Raw genomic sequence first — 27,209 nt, 5'->3', positions numbered from 1 at the left:
CTTCTGATGATGCAGGTAGCACACTAAACTGAAGACGATTGCTTGTGTTGTGATCTAAACGTCGTGTTTTTTATATTTTTATTTAATTTTTTCTATCTATGTGACCTTCACCAAAAGAACCAAACAATATGAATTCCTGCAGTCACGAAAGTTAGAAGTCAAAATTGAAAAGTCATTGCTTTAGAACTACATTTTTGTGTTTTGGTTTGTTCTCCTTCCCCCCGCGACACCTCCGATTTGCACCGTCGGCTACGTACGGTGCGAAAGAAGTTCAACATAGATACATGATTCTACTGCTGGTGGTGATGAAAATTGTAAATGTTGTGGTTTCACGCTTCAACACACCGGTGGGCTAAAGCAGTGAACTATTTGTCTTTTGTCAACGTGACACTTTTTTTACTGATTGGCCATGTCGGGTGGTGGAGGGTTACGACACATTTATAAATAACGTGATCTAAACCCAAAAACGTTGATTATGAATGATGATCCCGCTGCTACTGCTGCCGTTCTCGACCACGATCGGACCCCCCCCCCCCCCCGCGCCCCTCTGCTCCGCGACGGAATCGCACGACTCACCTCGGCAGCCTTGGCCTGCTCGAGGCGAGCGCGGAAGGCTTCGATGTCACGGTGCGTGCCTCGGTGGGCCTCCAAGTTGGCCTCCACGGCTGGGAGGTCCGTCCCCCACTCCGCCGCATCCAGCGCCACCTGCAGAGGTGGCAGATTCCTCAGCTGCCGCAGCGACGCACGGTTGGGACAACTTCCATCGTGGATAATATTTGTTTCGTCGCTTCCCCTTACATTTTTATCCGGATTATAAGAGTCGGCCGTCACATCCCGGAGAGCGGGTACCCGTCCGCATGTACTTTAGATTCCGATTTTAGCGAAAACGCGGAACAAAATTTCACGTGATGGATTTTTTGGGTGCAGTTATTGGTGACATCGCTCCCTCACAGGTTTACCAATTTTAGAAATTAAATTAAATATTTTTCAAAATATTTATTTTTAAAAACTAGAGGGCAGCCCATCCTATGCGCTAGGCCCAGTGACGCTCACATCACAGCCAACCCTCGCCAGACATTGACTACTCGCCAACAGCAGCCACGAACTCACCGTACCATCGCCGGTTATTGTAACATAGCGGCGGTGTCCCCGCCGAGCCAATGGATTCACCGCTCTCCGCCACACACCACCGCCCCCAAATCGCACGCACCAATTTTTATTTTTGTTTGTGAAAACGGGGCCAACGATGATGATGACAACCCACGGTGCGATGACGACCCACGGTGCAATGACCACCCACGGTGCGATGACGACCCATGGTGCGATGACGACCTATGGTGCGATGACGACCCACGGTGCGATGACGACATCCACCACCAGCCAGAGCCTCACCTGCTGTGCCTCCACCCACTGCAGGAGGTCTCGGAGTGACACCGTCGCCTCTTCCTCGGCCGTCGACCCTCCAGGCGAACGCCGCTGCTGAGGCTGCGGCTGCTTCAGCTTCACCTGCAGCTGCTGCTGCTGCTGCTGCTGCAGCTTGCCCTGCCCCCGGTCGGTCTGCGTCGTCTGCGTCTCGAGGGTCGCGCGCGACGTCTGCGTCTCGACGGCCGAGCCGGCCACGCGGCTCGGGGAGAACGCTGTGCGGTGCTCGGAGCGCAGCGCCACCACTCGCTCGTGCAGCTGGAACACCCTGCAAGCGACCGTCGGGGTCAAGGTCGAGCACCACGCCTGACCGCCTTTGTCTCCCCAGTGGCGATGTTTATACACACCGCACCAGGTGCTAGTTTGAGGCCGAGCCGACCGAATGGGGGCTCAGGAACAGTTCAGATAATCGGTCACCGGTGTTGTGAGCGGGAATCGAACTCGGGGGCATCCGGGTTCGTCGTGCAGCGTGCTAACCGCTACACTGCCGCTCCCCACACACAAATGTCGTGACATAAATGGGGTCACTATGGCGGTTAAAGCCAGCTAGCGTCACAAGAGCGGAGCTGTGGGTCTTGGGCCTCTCTCGGGCACCAGAGTGGGTATGCCATGGAAGCAGCTCCTAGGGGGCATAGTTCTGGTGACAGTGAGAGAGAGGTCGAGTGAGGACATGACAGTCTGGGTGACCCCGAGAGGGCACGTGACCGGACGAGGTGGCAAGGGGGGCGCAAAAGGGGGAGAGAGGGACACGTGACGTAGGGGCCAGAGTCTTCGGGAAGGATCTGGAAGGGGGCGTGGCCGAGTCCCGAGCCCCGATCAGGGCTGTTCTCTGGAATCAACCCTCGGCGCTACGTCTCTCCGATCTTCGGTCTTCGCTCGGCATCGTGGGTCAGTCAGAATGTTACTCACTGACCCGGTTAGGTAGTTGCCCCGTTGTGGCTTAGTTAATACTCAAAGTAGGTATCACCTCTGTTGTTATTCCGTACGTTTATGTAGTTACCCGGTTGGGGTGTTGAAATAAACATGTTGCCTCCAAGTCAAGTGTGTGCCTCCGTGAAGAACACCACACATGCATGGATGCGCACACGCACACACACGCCACTCACCGCCGGTACATGTTCTCCGCCTGGAAGTAGCGGCCGTCCTTGAGCGTCTGCACGTTGGCGAACATGCTGCGGATGAGCGCGTCCAGCTCGCCCAGCGTCACCTCGAGCTCCGTGGCGCCTGGGCCCGCCGAGCCGCCCGCACGCAGCTCCTGCGGGGCACCACGCAGTCACCACCGCTAACATCGTCACCACTGCTAACATCGTCACCATCGCCACTGCTAACATCGTTAACATCGTCACCACCGCTAACATCGTCACCATCGCCACCGCTAACATCGTCACCACCGCTAACATCGTCACCACCGCTAACATCGTCACCACCGCCACCACTAACATCGTCATCACCGCTAACATCGTCACCATCGCCACCGCTAACATCGTCACCATCGCCACCGCTAACATGGTCGTCATCACCACTAACATCGTCACTATCGCTAACACCGTCACCATCGCCAACACCGTCACCATCGCCACCGCTAACAACGACACCACCGCTAACATCGTCACCACCGCTAACATTGTCACCATCGCCACCGCTAACATCGTCACCACCGCTAACATCGTCACCAATCGCCACCGCTAACATGGTCGTCATCACCGCTAACATCGTCACTATCGCTAACATCGTCACCATCGCCACCGGTAACACCGTCACCACCGCTAACATCGTCACCACCGCTAACATCGTCACCACCACTAACATCATCACCACCGCTAACATCGTCACCACCGCTAACACCGTCACCATCGCCACCGCTAACAACGACACCACCGCTAACATCGTCGCCATCGCCACCACTAACATCGTCACCACGACCATTTCGTCAAGAGCCACCCCCACTGCAGAACCCGTTTAACCACGGCAGCCAAAGCCCAGCCTCAAACTTGTGCCCAGTGCCCAGCGGAAGCCGCTCAGTGCTTCGCCACAGCCATTGTGAACTCGCCTGGGCCGCCTGTGCCAAGTTCATCTTCGTTCAATGGCTCACGCCAAAAGCAGGCGGCCACTGTGACGAAGGCGGTCACTGCACCGTGCGCTTTGAGGTGCGCTTCTGTGGCCGTCTGGAACGCTCTTCCTTCCGATATTAGGAAGCCGCTGAAGCAATGCACTTTTAAAGCTCGATTGAAAACTATTTTGAACTGCTCTTTGTGTTTAGTTTGTTGTCCTTCCCCCGCACCTCCGCTTAGCGCGGCCGGCTACGTACCGTGCGAAAGAAGTTCAGCACGCGCACACATTTTGCTCAGCAGCTGCGACGCCAGAAAGCCACACTCACCATGTGCAGCAGTCGCTCGGCACGCATCAGTTTCTCCTCGCACACGCCCGACTCCTGCTGGATCTGCAGAGCCACCCGTTGCAGCATCTCCAGCCTGTCGCCATGGCAACAACAACATCACCACCGTCGTCGTAGCCGTCGCCACGCGGAAACACGTTTCCAGCCGGTACAAACGAACGTTGGCTCCCCCCCCCCCCCAGAGAGGAATGTGTGTGAGTGTGCGCGTGCAAGTGTGCCAGCATGTGCGTCTTGTGTGTATACATCGTGTGGATCGCCAGTGCAAGCGGTTAAGGCGCTGCGCTGCGAACCCAGCGGGCCGAGTTCAATTCTCAAACACGACCAACAACAGCGGCGAATATATGGACTGTTCCCAGGCCTCCCCCCTAGGTGTCGACTCGGCCTAAAAAAAAAAGAGAGCACGTGGTGCGGCGTTGAAACATTGGCACTGGCGAGACAAAGGCGGTCGTGCGTGTTGTTGGCCGTTCCGGCCTTCGTAGGTGCTCGCTAACGGCACTTGCCCCAGCAGCGTGTTAAGGCTACGGCGACAGGGGTGGGGGGGGAATCTTTCGTCTTTGCGTGTGCGCGCGCGTGTGTGTGCGCGTGTGTGCGTGTGCACCGACCTCTCGATCTCAGGCCGCAGCTCCTTCTCCCTCTCGAGCATCGCAACGATGAGCCGGCCCCACTCCTTCTCCACGTCGTTCGGGTGCTGGCCCTGGGGCAGCTTGATGCGCCCGGCAAGAATCCACGCCTTGGTGAAGGGGCCGCACACAAACACACGCACACACACACGGCCGTTAACACATGGCAACTAAAACTAAACTATGTTTTATTTTACCAGTTAAGGCCCCAACTGAGCTATGTAGCTCCATCTTCAGAAGTGACTTGGCCACAAATGATAGCTCAACAAAGTGGCTCTCATCATGTGGAAATTTATAGCAGCCAAATAATTTAAACGAACGTTGATTCTACACGTGGAGGGGAACAGCGGGGGGCCTGGAGATAAATCCACGCGACCACGGGGAGAAACATGCAAACTCAGGGTCGGAATCGAACCCACGACCTCCTGTATACCAGGCGAGGTAGTTAACATCTCGCCACTGTGGTGGCGTTGTATAAATAAGACAAAGATCCCCCGTATAGTCTTCAAGAGACTGTTGGGGCAAGTGTTGTTAGCGAGCACCTATGAAGGCCGGCACGGCACACGAGGACGTGGGTGGCCAGGACCACGCCCAGCCACTTTTGTCTCCCCAGTGGTGATGTTTCCACACAGCACCAGGTACTCATTTGAGGCTGAGTCGAATTAGGAAAGGCTCAGAACAGGTTCATATAATCGTCACCGGTTATGGGGGTGAAGCGGGAAACGAACTCGGGTCGCCAGGTTTGGAGCGCACCACACTAACCGCTACACCACCGCTCCCAAATATAAAAACAATACACCTTCCAACATCGCACGCTTATCGCCAGTCGTACCGATTCACAGACTGGAAGTATTTTATACGAACAAATACCAGCTATGCCCGTTATCGCCGAGCGTGTATTGAAACCGGTAACAGAACGCGTTCGCGGGGCCTCTGTGCACCTACCTCCAGAGACTTGTAGAGTGTTTTGATTCGCATCTTGTCGTTCTCTTTCGGGGGCAGCTCCATCTCCTTGAACTGCAGGTACTGGTTGTACAAGGCCTGGGGAAGAGAGAAGGGGCGTGGGCGGAGAGAGCGAGAGTTTGGCGTCGGGGTTACGCGCGTTGGCACGGCTCGGCTACGTACGGTGCGAAAGAAGTCCAACGCGCATACAAAGCCACGCCTGCACGGCCTCGACAAAGGCTCACGTGCCAGTGGACAGACCCGAGGGTAGACCTACTTGCTGTACTGCCTGTCAAGGTTGCGCGTGTGCACGGCGTCCCTCTGTGTGTGAACGCACCGCTGGGCGAGGCCCTCCTCACGCCCGTGCCTGTGTTTGGGGAGTCATCTGATCGTACTTCACCAATCCCCGATGAAGTTGGGGAGCGCCGACGTGGCGAAGTAGTTATTTTCTGTCTACGTGACTTTACCGAAAGAACCGAAGGGTAATTCCTGCAGGCACGAAATCTATAAATAAAGTTCAAATTAAGTAGAAACACAGACGCGTTCCTTAAACAAGCGCCGCGTTAAGCGACGATTTGACGCATGGGCGTAAATAATGCTCGTTTGAATCAGCAAAATTAGCCATCCGTTTTTTTTCTCCTTCCGAGGACCAAATGGGACGCCCCCCCGCCCCCCACCTGCCCATCCCCCTGCCCCCAACTCCGCCTCCCGCCCCCACCCCCACCCCACCTTGAGCTCGGCAGGGTTGTTGGGGAAGTTGCGCGTGTACATGACGGTCACGTGGTGGCGCAGCCACTGCAGCAACAGCACGACGAGCTCCTGGTACTCGCGCCACTGCGTCTCCACCTCCTGCCCACGCCGTCACGAGATGCACGGGGAAGGAAACAAACAATTAATCGCGTGCGTGCGTGCGTGCGATATTCCACTACGGTTTCCAAAACTGTGTGAATGTGTTTGTCCGCGGGAGCTGTTTAAACAGCGGTATGGAAAGCTGAACCGGGTAAGATGTGTAATTGCAAACATTCCTCTTTGCTCCGCAAGCTTTGGGCAGTAACCCTTCGGTTGACGCGGCCGCTTACCAACAGGGGGAGATCCCCAATAGCAACACGACTCTACGCCACACGTACGTGCAAACTGGGCCATCGTCGCGACGGCTATCTTGAGCGCCCCGTCCCCCGTCACAACCGGACAGGTGGAGCTACTGCATAATTTGCTTGGTTGTTCATTGCTCGTTCGTTCGTTCCAGCGATGGGTCATTCATTCGTTAATTAGTTCGTGCGAACTTCCGTCTGTCCGTCCGCCCGTCGGCTCCCTCGCTTCGCTAGCCGACCGGGCACGCACGTGCACTCTGCGTGCGGCGCTCACGTTAGCGTTGGCGCCGTCGGGAGCCTTGGGGATGGCGTCGTAGAGCGAGGACACGTAGGTGATGATCGACTTCTCGTCGGGCGATGCCACGTCCACGTCTGGGGGGGGGGGGGGGGGGGAGGAAGGGATGGCGGCGTAAGTTCCAGCGGGCGGAACGCGGGGCAGGAGAGACGCGGCGATCGGATTTAGCGGTCAATCGCAGGTTTGGAGTTTCAGACGCACATGCAAAGTATATGTGTGTGTGTCACGAAGACATTGTTCATAATTCTAGATTTGAAGCTTTCGTGACTGCAAGGATTCATACTCTTAGTTTTTTCGGTAAAGTCACGTCGGTAAAAAATTGAAATTAAAATTAATAAAATAAAATAATTAAAATCACGACGTTTCGGAGGCAACACAAGTCTCCGTCATCAGGTGGGACCGTCACAGCTAGATTTGTGAGGCCTCACTTGATACAGCAAATCTGGCTGTGACGGTCCCACCTGATGACGGAGACTTGTGTTGACCTCCGAAACGTCGTGATTTTTATTATTTTAATTAATTAATTTTAATTTCATTTTTTTACCTACGTAACTTTACCGAAAAAACTGAGGATACATTGTTTATAACCTGATTCATTTTTGTTATCAAAGGTAAAAAGGTACTGCTGGTGTCCAGGAGAGGCAGGCGCGCGTCCCGTTTGACCGCGACGCGCCGAGCTCTCGCGCCGCGGTGCCGTGAACACGACCCCTCCTTCCCAGTGCCGCCGTTAGCGGGACTGCGTTTGTTTGTCTTTTCAACCGATAGCCAAACACGCACGGCCGAGGGCGGTGAAAACAGGAGCACCTGCCGCTCGCGAGTGTCACGGGCCGCCTCTACGGGGTCCCCGACGCGAGCTCACGGGATGGACGCGCGAGCGACGCGCTGCTGGCGACGCGCGCGGCGTGACGGTGTCACACCTTCAGGGTCGAGGAGCCTGGTGACCCCCAGCTCCCGCTCGGCGGTGGAGAAGGCGAACTCGAGGTTCTCCTGGTTGGAGCGGCCGTGCACCTGCTTGAGATCCACCAGCTCTGGCCTGTGGCAGTCGAGACACAGAGGCAAAGGTCACCCGTGTAGCCTGCGCAGGCTGTTGGGGGGGGGCAAGTGCTGTTAAGCGAGCACCCACGGAAGCCGACACACGCGGCACGCGAGGGGGCGGGGTGGCCAGCACCGCGGCCCGGCCGCCTTTGTCTCCCCAGCGCCGATGTTGACGCACAGCAGCGGGTATTCATGGGGAGCCACCGTCCGGTACTGTGCCAGTAACCCCCCTTCCCTCCCTCCCCTCGGCAGTGACACGGCCCGGCGACAGCGTGTCCCCCACTTGTCGCAGAGCTTCGCGGTTAGAATCCAGCTGCACTGGGACAGCTGCCACCGGGGGCGCCCCTAGGCTAGACCACACAGCAGCAAAGGCAAACATCGCCCCCCCCCCGCAACCCTAACCGATGCCCCAGGTCACTCTTGCAAATGAAATTCATCCTGGTCTCCACCTGGTTAAACAACAACAACTTGAAACATGAACTTGGAACTCCATCCGTCCCACCTACCCCCAGCCCCTAGGCCCACCCCTAGGCCCACCCCTCCCCCACCCTGAGTGGTGGTGGGGGGGGGTCAGTGCGAGCCGCACTTGTGCTTGTGGATGATGGCGGTGAAGAGTTTGCCGTCGCGCCAGGACGTGGTGAAGTTGTCGCACTTGACCCCGGGGTAGCCGTCCACCATGCGCTTCGACCAGAGCAGCAGCTTCTCCTTGGCCGTCATGTCCTCGGACTGGCCCGTCACCTGGATGTCCGAGATCTGGATGCGACGGAGACGGCGCCAGCACCCGTCATTAACGTCGTCGTCATCAACGTCATCATCGTCAACATCGTTGTCATCAACGTCGTCGTCATCATCAACGTCGCCGTCGTCGTCGTCGTCATCAACGTCGTCGTCGTCATCAACGTCGTCATCGTCAGTCATCGTCAACGTCGTCATCGTCATCAACGTCGTCATCGTCATCAACGTCGTCGTCGTCGTCATCAACGTCGTCGTCGTCAGTCATCGTCAACGTCGTCATCGTCATCAACGTCGTCATCGTCATCAACGTCGTCATTGTCATCAACGTCGTCGTCGTCGTCATCAACGTCGTCATCGTCAGTCATCGTCAACGTCGTCGTCGTCATCAACGTCGTCGTCGTCATCAACGTCGTCGACATCATCAACGTCGTCATCGTCATCAACGTCGTCATCGTCATCAACGTCATTGTTGTCGTCATCATCAACGTCGCCGTCGTCGTCGTCGTCATCAACGTCGTCGTCGTCATCAACGTCGTCGACATCATCAACGTCGTCATCGTCATCAACGTCGTCATCGTCATCAACGTCATTGTTGTCGTCATCATCAACGTCGCCGTCGTCGTCGTCGTCATCAACGTCGTCGTCGTCATCAACGTCGTCATCGTCAGTCATCGTCAACGTCGTCATCGTCATCAACGTCGTCATTGTCATCAACGTCGTCATTGTCATCAACGTCGTCGTCGTCATCAACGTCGTCGTCGTCATCAACGTCGTCGACATCATCAACGTCGTCATCGTCAGCGTCGTCATCGTCATCAACGTCATTGTTGTCGTCATCAACGTCGTCGTCATCAACGTCATGTTGTTGTCAACGTCGTCGCCATCATCATAACTGGCATCAACGTCATCATCATCAACGTTGTCGTCATCATCATCATCAACGTCGTCGTCATCATCAAAACCGGCATCATCATCATCAACGTCGTCATCATCTTCACCGGCATCCGAATCGTTTTTAACCCACGGTGAGCGGCAACCATGGAGAATCGGAGCGAGAATCGTTGTTATTAATCCTTGGAGAAGGAATCCGATGAGCTCCGAAGCTCGTTTACACAGGTGTCCAGCAGGGTCACGGGGTCAGCAAGTTACAACAACAAACAAGACAGAACCCGATAGGAGTGCAGAGTATAGGAAAGGTAAGCAAATCACTAAAAATAAAGCACACAAGTTCAAATTGTAAAAATATATCAATTCATGCCGGTTTTTTGAACATTAAATGCAAGCTTGCGCAAGGCTGCAAAATAACAAAAGTCCCAGACCACAGCAGGACAACACAAGGTCCCTCAATAAAAATGACACATTAAAATTGAACTATCGATAACATGGGAAAGGATCAGAGTTACGAAACACCTTGGCAAACGCGGCCGTATCCGCCACTAAAATTCTGCCTCGGAAGTGAGATGCCATGCGGGGAATTGCAATGAGGGGGCAGGAGAACCATGTGAATGAGAGAGAGCATGGGCAGGGCAATGAAAATTTGTCAAACCATTAAGGAGAGCGAGTGAACTTGGGGGAGGCCGGACGCGTCGCTCGACGGGGTGATGGCTACGGTCAGGAATAATTGACGGAGGGCCAGAGAAGTGATGGAACGCGTCCCGGGAAGACGGCCACTCGGGAGATGGGTCGATGAATTCGGTTCGTGTGCACCGTCGCTCATCATCACTAACCATCACTTATCGTCATCATCTTCGTCATCGCCACCACCATCATCATCACCGTAACGATCAGCACCAAAATCATCATCATCATAAACGTCACCTTCACTATCATCGTCATGATGACCACGATCATCATTGTTACTATCACCATCACCACCACTATCATCATCACCTGGAAGTGCAGGATGATGGTCCATATGAGCCCCAGGGTCAGCTTGGGGTTGCCATCGGTGATGTCGTCATTTCGGATGTTCACCAACTTGATCTGCGAGACCGAGGTGACATCAACCCAGTCAGGTCAGATGGGCAGCGCTAACACGTTCGCATTGCAATGAACAAAAACCACTCCCGTCTTAAGCACGCCTTTGGTTAACTTCAGTTTCTCAAGCGTGCAGTATTTAACGCAGAGCGCTCGCTTTACAGCAACCCAACGGCATTCGTTTATCGGGCCACAACCTTGACAATGGAACTCGTGAAGTCGAAACCCGTCCAGAGCTTGTCGGCTTCAACAAATGCCGCTAGAAAACAGAGGCCGATGGCCCCTGAATGGCATATTTAATTATACTGATTGAGAGTGAGCAGAACCTGGTCTGCGTATGCTGCAGTAGAGCGGAAATTAGCCTTCGACAAATAGGCTGCTTACGCTGTGCATGAGGAAGGACTGAGCAATTGGGATGATGTTTACGGACACGAAAAGTCATAATCCGACGTGAAGAATCGCTGACCTCTCACCCTCTCTCCAAATCACCCCCCTCTGTCAACCACCTCTCAGCGCCGTCGTTTCTTACACCCCCCCCCCTCCTCTCTCATCGCCCTCCTAAACCCCTCACCATCCTCACTCTCCTCACCTTGCGATGCTTCAGGTAGTCTAGTGCAATCTGCACGTTCTGGAGCCGATGAAATCGCATCCTTCCCTTCTCCCGCGGCTGCCAGGAGGGGGGAGAGGAAACATGGATTTTTTTTTATTAGCGAAACATTTATTTTTGTATATATTAATTTTTTAAGTCTCCCAAAAAAAGCTCAAAGTTAAGGACCGCGATCGCAACCAATCTGCGTGCCCAAATAGGGGGGGGGGGGAAACCTCGCCACACTGTTCAGTAAACAGCATCTCGTAAGAGAGAAATACACGTTGGGCCGACGGTTCGGGCAACGGTCCTTCTACCAGTTGGAGCCGGTGGCAATAATTCAGCGGGGTTGCTTTGTCCGAACAAACATCGCTGGATGAAGCCGCCGCGTTGTGAATCCAGCGAAGCCGGATTGTTTCATTCCTGTCCGCACAGCTAACATCAGTGGCGAGTGGCATCGGTTAGGGTGGGAGGGGTCTCCATCCTCATCCCGCACCCCCTGCAATTCCCAAGCCACGCTGACCGGCGTGGTGAAGTATGGTCAAACAGGGCCCATGACCGCGGTAAATGGAGTGGGGGAGAATCTCGTCCAGCAGTGGATTGACAAAGAAGTGTACATTTTTTTTTACTTTATTGTAAATAAACCCTGACGTGCAATAAGATGACCAAAGAATAAAACTTAATTTTTTATACCTGGAGACAAAGGCAAAAGGTAGAATCGTTTTAAAAACATATTTGACCAATAATGCCCCACTGGTGAACTTAATGCATTTGACAATTTATTTATTTTACAAAGTATTAAAGCCAATTTTTTTTCAACTGCACTTCGTATTATTGCAATAAATACATCATATGTAAAAGGGTTATTGCCTGAAACGTCGCCTATTATATATTTCTCCTTTTAAGGCCGCAACAGTGTTACTGATGAGAATGTCGAGTATTTTTTTCTTTGCAATCACAAAGCATTCAATCACAGTGCTGAAAATGGTATCCTAGGCTTGAAGCACCCACACAACACTGCACACACGCACACAGCAAAACGTTTATCTCATCTTTACATTCCATCGTTTCACGGGATAAATATATATCATTGTTTATAGGAATAAACCTGAAGGTTTCTCATGCTCAGGAGCATCAGCAAGCAGAAAACAGCAAACGACACCCGACAACATTTCCTCAAAGACAAACACAGCAACGACATGCACAAGACACAACACACGTGCGTGCGCGTGTGTGTGGATAGAATGTCTGCGCGTTCGGAAAACGTGCCCTCTAAAAAAATCGGTTGCTGTTAATCCATTTGCACATTCTCGCTGGTAATAGGTGCTCGCAAACCAAGTGCCATGGAGGTGGTGATGGTGGGGGAGGTGGGGGGAAGAGTGATTTGCCGCTCACTCTCATTACCACGCTCAAAATCAACGCTCACTCATGGCGCAGGGCTTAATAATTTCAGCGACACGGAAATGTACGTCTACGCCCGGCAAACGCCGCGTCCAGTGCTTGCGCTTCTGTGGCTTACGACGGAGTCCACGCGTCGCTCACTCCAGGCTAGCGGCGACCCGGAAATTACTCGGGGGTGGGGGGGGTGGGATGAGAAATGAAGCCACACTCGCGACCACCTCCAAACTTGTACGCTACCTATTCGGGATGCAAGTTAAAGTGTTCACGATTTGTTACTGTAATGCAATCGTTGTTGTTGTTATTAGGGCCCCCCAGGATTTATTATAACTATCCAAACAAGCTTTCAAATTCAATTACGAAACTGAACGCAAACTAAACTATTTATAATTTTACCAGGCAAGGCCCACTGAGTTACTAAGCTATTTCTCAGAAGCGACCTGGCAATACACGTTCATTCTAAACGTGGAGGGGAAAACCTGAGGACCCAGAAAAAAATCCACACGACCACGGGGAGAGAGAGACACGCAAACTCCAAATATACAGCAGCAGGCGTCAGGGTCAGGATCGACCCCACGACCTCCTGTGTACCAGGCGAGGGAGATAACATCTCGCCACCGTGGCGCCCAGACGACATGGCCGATACATCTCTGTTCTGCCAACTCCTCACAATCTCAAGGCCCAAGTCTGCAAAACCTGATATTCATGCACTGACCAGGCTAACTCGGCTTAGCTTCTGAGAACATGACGTTTGAGAGCTTCAGGGAGATTCGGCCAATATGTGAAACGTAAGGTCATTTAACGCTGCTCATCCTCATATTTCATCCACTGATGTTATGGATTTTCACACACTCAAAAGAAAAGTGGTTACAGACTACGTTTCTGTTAGTTGACGTGCAAAAAAATTAGATTTTCCAGCAGACACAAGTGAAATTTTTTTTCACACACTGAAAAAAAATCCGGGGTCTTAATAGATATGAATGTTGTCGTTATTACTGTCATCACCGTATTCTCCGTATTAATGTTATTCCCATAAGCACTGCATTATAAACTATGTCCTTTTGTATTGTGCAGGAACACAAAATTGAAGGCGTGCATTTTAATTTGGTGGCAAGTCTCGACTCTTACGTCTCTCGCTTCTCTATTTGCTGTGAAGAAGGGTCATTGCTCGAAACGTCGCCTCTTATATTCTCTTTCTTATTAAAGCCACGGTGTTATTAAACTGAACTATTTTTTATTTTTCGATTTAAAGCTTTCGTGACTGCAGGGATTCATCTTCTTGGTTTTGTCGGTAAAGTCACGTAGAAGGGAAGTAATAAAAAAATAATATTATGTTTTATTTTTATTATTTTATTACTTCCCTTCTACGTGACTTTACCGAAAGAATCAAGAAGATGAACTCTTTTTGTTTATTTTACCAGGTAAGGCCCACTAAGCTACGTAGCTCTTTTTTCAGAAGCCACCTGGCCACAAATGATCACTCAACGAAGGTGGCTCATCATTAAGCGAAAATTTATAGCAGCCAAATACTCTGAACACACGTTGATACTCAATGTGGCGGGGGAAAACCTGGAGGACCCGGACAAAAAATCCACGCGACAACGGGGAGAACGTGAAAACTCCAAATATATAAGCGTCAGGGTCGCGATCGCACCCACTACCTCCTGTATACCAGGCGAGATAGTTAACATCTAACCACCGCAATTCTCACAGCCCTCGTCACGCTCCCGTGCAGTTGCCTGCGTCGTATTTACACTCATAAATGTCGCCGGTGTGCCTTTTTAATCCAGAGAATACGGTAATATCGATGTTATGGTATGCTAATGGTGATGATAATGAAAGCGTTGACTGTTGTGGATGTTAAATGGTATCACATTAATGCGCGGCCAACGTACCCCCTTCTCAGCATCATTCCCGTCATGCTCGGCGCAGACACAGGCTGAGCCACTCACCAACCGCAAGCTGCGCATCACATCGCGTTCACGGGGCTGCCCGGCCAATAGCAAGCCAGGGGCGGTCGGGGTCAAAGGTCAGGACCAGTCAGGATCATAGGTGAAGTTTTGGGGGGATTTGGGGGGGGGGAAACCGGTGGGCAGGGAACGAAGGGAAAGGTCCAGTTTGGGAGAGTTCGGATAAAATGAGGAAAATGTTAAAATAAATATAATGTCGGGAGGGTTAGACGCATCACAGACAGGGTGAACGGAAAAGATGGGATGTGTTTTAGGAAAGATGGCAAAAATGCCAGAAATTAAATTAAATGCATAACATAAGGAGGGGACATTTTGGGTTGGGGGCGAGAGAGAGAAAAAGGAAGAGAGAACAGGACGACAGCAGTAAAACAAGGTAAAAAAAATTCGCAGAAAACAGAAACAACAGAATTATGAACAGCACAAAGGAAAGTTGAGATTGGCAATTAAAGTAAAAATGCGATGGTGTCTATGCAAAGGCACACTGATAAGCTGGGATGCTGTGTGGAATTACGTTTTAAACAATAATAATGATGATGATATAATAATAATAATAATAAATACTACCACAGGACTTTCTGAACAAGTCATGAGAAAAATGTGCACGCGCGACAAACGTTCCGAATCATGAACCCAAAAATAAATCGACGCTGGCGCGAAAATATGACGAGAAGTGGAATTCTTCGAATACCAATGAGTCAGTCGATGGGGCGGGGGTGGGAGGGGAGGAGGGGAGTCCAAGTTCGACTACTGGTCACGGCCACCGAACGAACGTCGCTGCGCCGGCCAAAGTGAATCGCGTTTGAGCAGCTAACGCCGGTCATGCGCAACAGGCCTCCTCCATGCACCGCAGCATTCCCCGTCGCTCGCGTACCAGCGTCTCGTTGGACAGAACCTCCAGCAGGGAGATGAGGTTGTGGCCATCGCGGAGGTCCTCGTAGAGGTCGTTCAGGTGCTTCCGTGCCTGCGGTGACGACGGACGGGGCGACAGAACAGGGATATGGACGACGGGGGGGTTAAGTGGGTTTTGCGTTTTGAGGCAGGCGGCAGCGGCGTTGCACATGGCCTCTGATCCAGCTTTCACTTGTTTCGCCTGGGGGAGAAAAAAAAGGCAGTACAGCAAGTGTGGATCCCCCAACCTGTTCCAATGTGTATGGGATAAAGTGTTGCCCCCTCTCGCGCACGCATGCGTCGGTGAGTTTTCTACGGACGCTCCGGTTTCCTCCCACGTGTAAACACTCATTAATTGGCTGAAAATATCTTAATACACAGAGGACCACAGAACTTGGAGGTTTCGGGTGAGTGGGGATTTCATGACTTTCCGCTCGTCTGTGGTTGCTCGCGCATCCGAGTCGTCCCCTATCTCTGTCTCTCTCTCTTCGAGAGCGAGCGAGCGAATGCTGCGTGGCGGTGGAGCAGCGTTACGAGTTTACATTATTGAATGGGAACTTAAAACGCCCCAGCATTCCGCACCACCGATTAGCACTGTTGGCTATCTAGAGTGTGAAAGAAGTTCAACATACAGTACATACATATAAGGGGCCTCACGTCATCACATCTCGGCCTGAATCATTGTAGTGCCCAGCAGCAGTTTAATTATTTTAGCCTCAGGAATCCCCTAAAGGCGGCTGCCCCTGTAGTATTAACCAGGGTGTCTGGTGGGATTGAAGCGCAAACCTCTGGGTCAGGTGGCAAACGCGATCCCATACGGCCACAGTCGCCACCCGTGGACGGGTAAAGGAACAACCCTGCAATTTCTGAGTCATGCCACTGTCACCTATGTCAGTATATATGTGACAATTCAATGCAATATGACATTTCAAGAAAACCAAAGAAACCTTCCAATGATAATTGTTTTTTTACCCTTTTATCTAGCAACAAATCTGGTCTGACACCATGTGAGACTAGGCTCTAAGGAAAGCTGTCTAGGGTGTGGACCAATCACCTTCAAGGACAGTGCATACATTATCAGAGTTGTGTTTTTTGTTTGCATTACGACTGCAGGTATTGTGGTCTATGCAAACATGACTCCTTGTAAAAACAAGGTGTCAGTTTTGTTGCCAGATAAAAGGGTAAAAAACCAATTATCATATTTTTTCTTCTGGCAAATGAGGTTCCAATAGTGTAAACCTTCCAATGTTCGCGAGCTAGAGACTAAAAAAACATCGTGAAGGCGGGAGTTGACTATGGTGTCGGAATTCTAGATTAGCCGGGAGAAAAAAAAATCTGCAGCAGGGTAGGGGATGGACAGCTGTCCTGGCAAAAAAAAAAAAGTTGCGTGGATATTTGCAAGTAGTCTCTGTTGTTCTCCAAGTGTTGGGTTCTATCATGTGAACAAATGTGGCTGGATTTCTATAGCATAATAGCCACACAAATGTATGTCCGAGTTGTGTTCACATGTTAACTAATTAGTTGACGTTGCTGCTGCTGCTGTTGGCGAGTCGTGCACAAGGCACACTTAACAAAAACACATTCGTCAACTAACACTGTGACCTTAAAATGATAAATATATGAGGCAACGTTTCGACCAACAGTCCTGCTAATCAGAATATTTGTTTTTACTTTGAATTCTCATCAGGCCCCATGGTGTAAACAAGTGCAGTCTCCAACTCGTATCGTCCACTCTCTCTACTGGCCCCCTCTCCATTCATGTGCCATGAAGTAGGGTCATTGCCCGAAACGTCGCCTATTTAAAAAAAAGGTATTTTTAAAGGCCACGCGCTTCTAATTGACACGGAAGGCCTCAAGAGTTTTTCCCGTTCACACCGGATCGTCGTTACGGACAGACGCACGGAGCCGGTTGCGCATTCAAGCCTTCGTTCGACCTTACAATCGGGGGAAGACGTTCAAAGTTCCAAAATTCGCGCACGCACAACCGCATGAGAACAACATCGTGCTACTCTTCTCACGGCAGGCTGTTGTGTTGTTAGTCCGACAACAAAACGGTCGTTCCACGCCACTCGCGGTGACAGCCAGCAGCACGATAACCATCGGTCGCCACTGTTCACGCGAGTATTTCATGCCGAATGTACCGAGAGCATATAAGCCCCCCCCCCCCACCTCTCCACATTGTCAGCATCATTACCACGATGAACATAACAGTTCTTTGCTCGTTGTCTACTCAATGCGACCATGCGAATCCCAGATGCGACCGTGCAAACGAACCCGGCAGGTTTGTTCGGCGCTGGAGGAAGTAGAAAACACCGAGAGGTTGCCCAGTGCTGGCACGAGGTCTGGGTAGGTCGATGGTGGGTGGTGGTAGTGGAATTTGCGCTGCGGACTTCACGACTGTGGCTGGAAGAGGTGGCCTTGGTCATAGCGCTATAGCCAGCGCCACTCAGATTCTGAGTTCGAATCCATGGATACAGCCGCCAGCCATTACACCGAGTTTCTCAAGTGCAGTGGAGGTTATGATCTCAGCCTGATCGGCAAAACACCACCACGTCAAATTGGGTTCTACACTTAATTTGGCTTCATTCCAGCTCCCTGAGATTTAAAGAAATATATATATATATATCGCTTGACTGTCACGCGACGAATGTTCCTCTCTATAGCGGGGCGTGACGGAAAGTGCTGCCCTAAACTTGGGTTGATCAGTCGAGTCATCTGAAGGGACCTGGCTCTGAGATGTGAACGACATCGTAATTGTAGTGGCATAGAATAAGTAATGCAGCAGCATAGCGCTGGCTGCTGGCAGGGAAGGGGATCTGCGGCTTACAGCAGCCCTGACGTCAGCAGGACACGTGACACACCAGAGGGGATATCTGGGGGAAAGGTCACAGAAGGGGGACGTGGGGCAGGTCCCGGGAAGCCGCTGGTAGGTTCTAGAAGGGGTGTGGCTAGGGCGGAGCTAGGCCACGCTGGGAGCATAAAAGGGGGCTCTGAGCGAGTGCTCGGGGCTGTCGTATGGAGTGGGATCTCCGTTGTGCTGCTGAAGATCGTCGCCATCGTCGCTGTTGTCTCGTCGCTGTCGTCTTCACTCGACATTGCGCTGCTAGACGGTAGTTGGCTGTCTCGTTTCAGCGCCGTCAGTGTTAGACGGCTCGCGTTGTGTATCGGCTAGCGACGCCCGTAGAGTTGTGTATAAGCGAGCGACAGAAGAATGTGTACCAGCGTAGGGTGTGTGTTGTTCAAAGAGTGCTCGGTTAAATAAAATAAGTGCCTCCAACTTTTAGTGTCTCCGAGTTAGTCACTACACAATGAATGATAGAGCGGCAGCCAAACGAGGTGACACGCCCGAGAGAGAGAGAGTATGGCCGCTGCGGAGATGGAGCGAATAAAATCAGACAAGTGTGCGGGTGCTCGATGGATCGCTCCCCACCGTGATAGGATAGATAGCCGTGCCGGCTCGTGGAGGCCTTTGTCCAGCAGTGGATAAGATCGTGGCTGATGGTGGTGATGATAAAGAAGAAAGTAATGTAGATTTTGTGTAATTCACAAGAACCGGCCACTGTGAATCAATGGTGTTCGCCCAGTATGAAGACACGTGCACACCTCACTGCCTCTCTTACACACTCTTTAAGTAATTAACGGTTATAATCAAGGCATTTCACGACGCTTAACGACTTCACGGCTCACCGTGTTAGGGCACACAAAGATCCCCCGTATAGCCTCAACAGGCGTTTGGGGAAAGTGCCGTTAGCGAGCAGCACCTATGAGGGCTGGCACGGCACACGAAGGGGTAGGTGGGCGGCGCGCCACCCTCGCACAACAAAGGGAAAGACATGCAGACCCACAGACACGCACGCGCGCGCACCACACACGGTGAGAAAGGATTAGGAATTTAATCAGACATGCTGCATGTGAAATAGCATACCTCCGGTCTTCGGTGCTGAGAGTGGGAACGAGGTAACATGAAGGGAAAGGAAAGGGAAGAATGTAAACAATCACAGCGGAGAGGAGGGGAGCGAGTTGACGACGACGCAGGAGACCAAAACGAGAAGAGGTGCAACAGTTATGAAACGAGATACGAGAGTGGTATTATTATCTAAACAATCACAGGCATGGAAAGACCTCGCCAAGATTACCCGTGATTGTTTAGATATTAAGTATGAATCTCAACCGTAATGACGAGTGGTTTTTAGTTTCTGACGTGGCTTTAAATGAACGTTAACATTGCTTTCGGCCGATGCACCCTTCACGTACCCTGCGCCCATCATATCCTGGAAGCTAAGCAGAGTTTGGGCCTGGTTAGCCTGGTTAAGGGGCGCGACGGTAGCGAGATGGTAACTACCCTGCCTGGTCATGGGTTCGATCCGGACCCTGACGCCTGTATATTTGATCGAGTGGATTCTTCTCCGGGTCTTCAGTTTTTTCCCTCCACATTCAGAATCAACGAGCATTTGGCTGCTATACATTTCCACGTGATAAGCTACAACGCTGAGCTATCATGTGGCCAGGTCGCTTCTGAAAAAGAGCTATATAGCTCAGTGGGCCTTACCTGGTGAAAAAAAATAGTTTATAGTACTTAGATGAGTCCCCATGATTGTTGAGCACAGATCAAAAGGCCGTACATGCCAGAGGGGCCAGTGACAAACAGTACTATTACATGTGTCACGTCTGGCACTGAACGCACATGTCTGTTCTGGGGCTGATTAAAACCAATTTTACATTTAAAACAATTCTGGGGGAGGGGGGGTGGAATATTAAAATTCGCCACCGTGAAAGTTTGCTAAAGCCACACAAAGAAGGAGTCTGATCCAAGCCCAACAGTGGCTTGTGATGCCTATAATTTGCGGGGGGGGGGGGGGGGGGGGGGGGGTATTAATAACACGACAAGTCGGGGCAGGGTGCCAGCTTTTATTCCAGAGGTATGTAGGGCACCCCCTCCCCTCTCACTCGCCCCCCACACTAACCAGAGGGCACTGGTGCCCTCTGCACGAGTTGACTATTACGGCAGGCCATACGAAAGCAATCTTTTCTCTTGGATGTTGCATTTCCGCACGTTTAGTAGCTCTCGTTGTTGTCCGACTGGGGGAAGCAAAAGTGCTTTAGTGTTAATTACCATTTTAAATAGTAGCATCAGTTGCAAACGTGTGGATTCGGCGATTGGTTGATTTATTGACGTATATTTACAACAAATTTGGCGGCGGTGGTGCTGCTGCTGCTGCGTTGGCAGTGGTGGGCGAGCACAATTAACACAAAAATGGCTCAATTACAGCGTGCGGCATTAAAAATAAAATCTATAAATTCGGATTAAAGCTTCTTGCAAAACCCGCTTTGCTAGTCATGTAAACTGCGTGCTGTGTGATTATTTTTCTTTTAAGGCCATAACGCTATGGACAATTGTGGCCTTAGGAACAATTTTGCCATCATGTCTTGCACGTCAAAGGGGCATCGGCTAACCGCGTCTTGCAGTCCTCGCTCGCGAAACAATGACAACGAGCGATAACTAAACTCACCGTGCAAAACATACTGCGACCGATTGACAATTTGGAGTCGGCTATAAACCCCGGCAGCATTGTGGGATGAGACAATGTCAGCGAAGCGTGGCAGAAACGAGCAGGAGGGAGCTAGAATAGCGTAGAGTAGAGGGGGAGGGCCGGTGGTGAGATGTGAACTATCTCGAACGGTGTACAGGAGGTCGTGGGTTTGATCCCGACCCTGACGCCTGTGACAGTGGTGGCCACTGTCACACGCGGCGTGGCCAACGTTGCCACGAGCGATGTTGTTAATATACCCGCTGGAGTTCGACGTTGGGTTTGGGGGAACTGTATAGCACTCCATGATCTTACTATATAAAACTGTTGTTGCGGGCTGATACAGGGATGCTGCTACAGTGGTGTGGTGGTTGTTCGTTGCCACGGAGGCTAGGAGATGTTAACTACCTCGCCTGGTATACAGGAGGTCGTGGGTTCGATCCCGACCCTGACGCCTGCTGCGGTTGCATATTCGGAGTTTACGTGTCTCTCTTCCCCGTGGTCACGTGGATTTTTCTCCGGGTCATCCGGTTTTTCCCTCCACATTTGGAATCAATGTGCGTTTCGAGTATTTGGCTGCTATAAATGTCCACCTGATGATAAGCCACTTCGTTGAGCTATCGTTTGTGGCCAGGTCGCTTCTGAAAAAGAGCTGCATAGCTCAGTGTGCCTTACCTGGTAAAATAAAAAAAAGTTTAGTTTAATAATTTTAATATCAGCCACATCTGCTCGTGTGGGCGAACCACAAATGTATATATCTGCACCTGGCACACCACATCAAGTATATACATATATTGTATTTTAAAAATATATCCTCGTCTGTTAATAAGTGCAATTATCGCCCTGAATCCAACTAGTTGTATCACTAACTTCATTGTCGGATGAACGGTATTTTAACAGTTATTTGTCAAAGTCAAATTTCGCTCGCGGGAACATTATTTTACATTCTTTTCAAGTTTGTGCAATATTTTCGATGTCCCCTGCAGTGCGGTTGTGTTTTTGAGCCCACTTCTATTTGCGTCACTGTTAGTACTTCATCATCTTTTATCGCGTCTGTGATAAACGATGTGGCGGCCCAAAACGTGCCGCATCCTGGTCACATGTTCACATCTGGTGAAACAAGAGCGAGCCCTGAAACCTCGACCACCTTCGCTCTGGCCGTGGCTGCTGCTGGCCCACGCGCCACCCCACTCCAGTCTCGCACGGCCAGCGAGACAAACGCGGGGGGGCCTGGTGCGAGGCTCTGTGTGGGTGGCTTTGTGGGTGGCTCGGCTGGCTGGCTCGCTGGCGACAGCTTTGTCGGCAGTCGACCGCAGACGAAGCCGCGATCGCCGCGCCGGGCCCTCGTGGGCCGCAGTTGGCGTCCGACAAAAATAATCGGCGAAAATTCCCGGCATTTGGGTGGGGGGGTAGGTGGGGGGTAGGGGGGCGGGATGGCTATAGTCTTTCATTTGTGCGCAAGACATTTTTGGATGGAATTCAGGCAGTGGGAGGGAGGGAGGGGGGAAGCCGGGGAGGGGAGTGGGTGATGCGTGGGAGTTGACGAAGAGGTTGGAGGGGAGAGGGGTGAGGGTGTGGGGTGGTAAGGTGGGGGGGGGGGCAAGCCACGTGTGCTGGGAGAGGAGAAGCCCCCCTCCCAGCCCAGCTGTCGCACGCCGGCCGTCTGCAGTATGCGCGTCAGGCGATGGGGCGAGGGAGGCCAGGCGGAACTCGGAACACCGACGTCCCGCGGCAGATTAGACGGCGCCAGTCGTAGCCGCGAACGTCCGTCGTCGTGACGAAGTGACCCCCCCATATGATTAGCTACGGTTGGTTACGTACGGTGCGAAAGAAGCCCCAAACGTATGTACATCATGCGAGACGTTTTGCCCGTGCAGTACCATGGGAAAGGAAGGGGAAGTGGAGGCAAGGATATTGTATCAAGTGTGGAAGAAGAAAAAGAAACGTTATTGGCGAGGGAATGGATGCCGACACGGAAGTTCCCAAGACGAGACAGACAAGAGGGCACGGCTCACGGATGAGCAGGAGGAGGAAGAAAGGAGGAGCGGCCAGGCAGGAGAGCAAGGGGGGAGAAGAAATGACCGGGTCAAAGTTTCCGGGGGGGGTTGGGGGGGGGATTAGAGGACAGTGATGATGAGAGGGAAGGAAAGAGGGGGAAGAGGAAGCAGCGAGCGGCGGTGAGCTGGACGGAGGAAGAGCGTTGGTCGCAAGTAAAGTCACGTGATTTACGGGAGGCGTTGAGCCGATTTAGATTTCGGGATAACATTGCCATCATCGGACTCCCAACTTGAGAGCCCCCTTGTTAAATCACAAGCGACTGCCTGGATTCGAACCCAGGATCGATCTCACGAGGTGCCAGCTCATCACCACTGACCTCTGAGTTGGTGGCTCAGAGGTCACCGCAAGATAATCGGGGGAATGTTTTTTTTGTTGTTCTCAATGTGGGGGTGCCTGATGAGGCGGCATGCAAGCACAAACGCTGACGCACGGCCCAAGCGTTCACCAACAGCTGTCTGACACATGCATGCGTGTGTGCATATGTATATACATACACATACACGTACAAGCAAATACAAGCATCCCCTGTGTAGCCTGCATAGACTGTCGGGCCAACAGTTGTTATCGAGCACCACTTGGGGCTTCAACGGCACACGAATGGGGATGGAGGGGCTCACACCGAACCCGACCGCCTTTGTCTCCCCAGGGCTGACGTTGTGCACGGAGCTGCAGCCTACGACTCGGGGCCGAGCGCTCCATGTCGGTCAGAATCGATAATTTACAAATGATTCGAATAACAGGTCGAGTCCCAGTCGGCACACTGCGACTTGCGATCCAGAGGTCGCCGGTACGATTCCATCTCGACAATGGGGGGAGGGGGGGGCGAGTTTATTGAATGAATTCTCCCCCCCCTCCACCCTCTGCCTCTGTCCAGCCAGCAGCGGTGTGAATGGGTGCACCGCAGTTAGTTGATCGTCCAGGATGTCGGCGTGGAAGAGTAGGCCAAAAATCACTCTGGAGGCAAATCTTTAATTGAGGTGCCTCGAATGGAGGCCCTTTCTGCCAGCGGTGGCACGAGAGCGAGCGATTGCAGGTCTGCGCCTTTAACCGTTGCGTAAATAACCACGGCAAATTGCTGCCCTCTCGATTGTCGGGCCCCAACGGGCGTGTTCGTTCAAGGCCTCGAGAGCTTCAACAGCCACTGACAAACGGGACGGTGGAAACGAGACAACACCAACAAGGAACTGAATCGTGACTGCCGAATTGTGAGCCTGCGTTGTGCTATCGTGGAACAGGGAGGAGTGAATCATGTCCGTCAAACACAATTACTCGCAGATTCCCAGACAGCGTTGATTGCTCTTCTGTCTCCGTGCCGAGCGGTTTAAACAGCTGCCCTGTCCGGGCCTTGCCAGGTGGCTCGAGCAGGAGAGAGTTGGGGGGGGGGTTTGACTCATCCTATCATCCTTTCCGGGGGCTGGAAAAATGCGTGGTTGTCCTATGGATGCATACTCGCCCCTGTGACAGGAAGGGGGAACTTCCACCGTTAACTGAGAGGAGCAATGCGTCAATGCTCATTTGAGCAGGAAATGACTTTTGAGTTTTACTTCGATTCGCGACCTCAAACTGGGAGATTCTGTCCGGCGACTTGGGCTGAACTTACACGCCACGACCGAAAGCGATGTTGCAGCTTTTGCGAAGCTGATGCTGAATCGTGCAAGGCTGCGTTATCCGATGTGCCCGAAGATGAATTGCCAAGTGCGACGGGCAGATCGGAAACGCGGACGCCGATGAAAGAAAAGGAACCAAACGCTGCCAAGTGCGCAAAGCGAGGCTCGAGAGGTGCACGCTGGGAATTGCAGAGTGAGAGAGACAGCGGGAGGAGCAGCAGCCCCCTGTTGGCGGGAATGGGCAGGGCGCGTCCCCTAGCAGGGAAGAGGGCCGACGGTAGAGGTTGCAACCGGGTGCCCGATACTCGTACGCTACCCGATACCCGGCTACCCGTACCCGGCTGGGTACGGGTACAGGTAGCCATTTGCGACCCTGGTGCGGCCGGGTACGGGTACTGGTAAGGAATCAAAACCCGTTTGCGACCTCTGCCCAGTGGTGCCCTTATAAAACTCAACGTTTAACCTACTCACGCCGGCTTGTGCCCGGAAGAGGGCCGACGGATGAGGCACTAATCTTGGGAGTGGCAGCCACAGGGATTCAGCAACTGATCCGGGAGGATGGAGCGACGCGATGAGTTACGGCGTGCGACGCTGCAGCACGCTGGATTGCGGCATCGTGGGCGATGACCACGGGCCATGGCGACGAGCACGAGTGGGGCAGCCTTCATCCAAGAGTGCACGGACCGCAGGCTCACGACGACGAGAAAGATGACGTCGTCGCATAACTGCGGCCGCATCTCAAGGCTGCCGTTCGTAGATGGAGGCGGGCAGTCTGTGATGGTAACAAGTGCCGCGAAAGCGAGGGAGGGGAGGGAGGAGGAAAATGGGCGCTGCGCCCTGCTCCAGAAAGAAGCAAGGGGCGCCAGCGATGCCAAAGGAGTGGAGGAAGAGGCATGCAGCCAAGGACAGCGCGTGCTGTAGTGCAGCAGCTCGCTCAAACATCCACAGTTCACGTTCATAGACTGGTTTGGGCAAGTGCCACTCAGCGAGTCGCACCGAAGAAGGCCTGCACGGTCCACGAGGAAGGCGGGTGGCCAGCACCGCGCCCGCACCCGGGGCCGCCTTTGCCGATGTTTACAAGCCGTGTCAGGCACTCGCTTAAGGCCGAGTCGATCTAGGGGAGGCCCGGGGACCGGTTCGGATATTCGCCACAGGTTTTGGTCGCGAGCGGTAATAGAACTCGGGTCGGGCAGGTTCGTAGCGCAGCGCGTTCACCACGACACTCCCGCTTTACAATCTACTGCAGGCACTCGGAGGTCCAGGACTGATTCACACACACACAAATTTAAAGAGGAACAGGAGGGCTTGGTGTGACTGTAAACCCTCATAGCCGCCCGGCTTTACAAATTCCAAAACAAAGAGTCACTTACTCTTAGGTTTTTTCAGTAAAGCCACGTAGGTGAAAATAAATAATAAAAATAATAGAACTAATAAGAGAAATAAAATCACTTGATACAGTAAATTTAGCTGTGACGGTCCCACCTGATGACGGAGACTTGTGTTGCCTCCGAAACGTCGTGATTTATTATTTTATTTATATTATTATTTCTATTATTTTTATTATTTATTTTCACCTACGTGACTTTACCGAAAAAAGCTAAGAATATGAAAAATAATAACATGAAAAAGGGATTTATTCTAATAGATGGGGGGTGGGGGTCGAGATGGGGGGTGGGGGGGCAATGAGGGGGGGGGGGGCTGATGCCGCACGGACAAATATTCTCAAGTTGACATTCGCCAGGTGCCACGGACGGGCGGTCAGCCAAGTTCAAGCGTGGCGACGTGGGCGACGTGGGGGGCCCTCTGCTTGAATAGTTTTGCCGAGCGAATGCTGCGTCCGGCTCGCGAGATAAATTGCGCGCCTTGGATTGGAGTCTGTTAGCACGGGCGGAGGAGGGTGTGCCACGCACACGGGGCCTTTCAGTGAAGCGACCTGACCAACAAAAGAAAAATCAACTACGAGTCTGCGAGTCTGTGCGTCGGAGTGCTCCGTCGCCTTGCGATCCCACAAATCGCGGGGTTTTAGCCCGAACCCCCGGACAAGAAAGGAGCCAGACAGGGCACGTTGAAGAAACGCGACGTTGTGCATCGCGGGGTCTGTTGCAACAACGGTCCTGTTCTTTATCCCCCCCTCTCCGTGCCTCGGGCGGCGGAGAAAAAAAAACCCAATCCCTCCGCCCTGACCACAGAGGTCGCAACCAGGTACCCGATACCCGTACCCTACCCGATACCCGGCTACCCGTACCCGGCCGGGTACGGGTACAGGTAGACCGTGAGTCACTGGTGAGTAACCGTTTGTCACTCATTTCGGGTAGGGTACGGGTACAGGTAGGGAACGGGTACCCGTACCCGGCCGGGTACGGGTACCCATTTGCGACCCTGGCGCGGCCGGGTACGGGTAAGGAATCAAAACCCGTTTGCGACCTCTGCCTGACCGGTGGCACTACCTACGCGTGACGGATCTGTGAACCGACACACGCCGGCGAAGCCAGAGAAAGAGAAGCCACAAAAGCGAAATTCTGGCGAGCCGATGGGGAATCGAGTGACTACCGCTATTTGTGTCCGGACTTGTATCACCGCCCCGCGCAGCCCGTACTACGTGCGGCACATGTACAATCGGCTCCGCGCTCAAGGGTGAGCGAGCTGGAATGACCGAGCAAGT

At 52.5% G+C, this 27,209-nt stretch overlaps 1 protein-coding gene across 21 annotated transcripts in view; it reads right to left on the bottom strand.

Annotated features, from left to right (window-relative positions):
• Positions 1-27,209, bottom strand: part of LOC133352837 (microtubule-actin cross-linking factor 1-like) — a 326,018-nt gene that overhangs the window by 197,185 nt on the left and 101,624 nt on the right. For 10 of the 21 annotated variants that reach the window (XM_061568768.1, XM_061568771.1, XM_061568769.1 and 7 more), the window contains 14 exons: positions 15,338-15,427; positions 14,392-14,484; positions 11,102-11,179; positions 10,426-10,518; positions 8,387-8,553; positions 7,683-7,798; positions 6,745-6,842; positions 6,109-6,228; positions 5,383-5,478; positions 4,420-4,547; positions 3,800-3,893; positions 2,529-2,677; positions 1,393-1,690; positions 577-705 (listed from right to left, as the gene is read on the bottom strand). In XM_061568768.1, coding sequence (XP_061424752.1) covers positions 577-705; positions 1,393-1,690; positions 2,529-2,677; positions 3,800-3,893; positions 4,420-4,547; positions 5,383-5,478; positions 6,109-6,228; positions 6,745-6,842; positions 7,683-7,798; positions 8,387-8,553; positions 10,426-10,518; positions 11,102-11,179; positions 14,392-14,484; positions 15,338-15,427 — 1,749 coding nt within the window. The remainder of the gene's footprint in view (positions 1-576; positions 706-1,392; positions 1,691-2,528; positions 2,678-3,799; positions 3,894-4,419; positions 4,548-5,382; positions 5,479-6,108; positions 6,229-6,744; positions 6,843-7,682; positions 7,799-8,386; positions 8,554-10,425; positions 10,519-11,101; positions 11,180-14,391; positions 14,485-15,337; positions 15,428-27,209) is intronic. The other 11 variants (XM_061568773.1, XM_061568788.1, XM_061568785.1 and 8 more) reach the window with 2 other exon arrangements.

The sequence above is a fragment of the Lethenteron reissneri genome, chromosome 42 (genome assembly GCF_015708825.2).
Source record: "Lethenteron reissneri isolate LAM-NWPU_2019-01 chromosome 42, ASM1570882v1, whole genome shotgun sequence".
Lineage (NCBI taxonomy): Eukaryota > Metazoa > Chordata > Hyperoartia > Petromyzontiformes > Petromyzontidae > Lethenteron > Lethenteron reissneri.
Note: the sequence above shows the minus strand (reverse complement) of the source record. Positions and strands in the feature narration are given on the sequence as shown.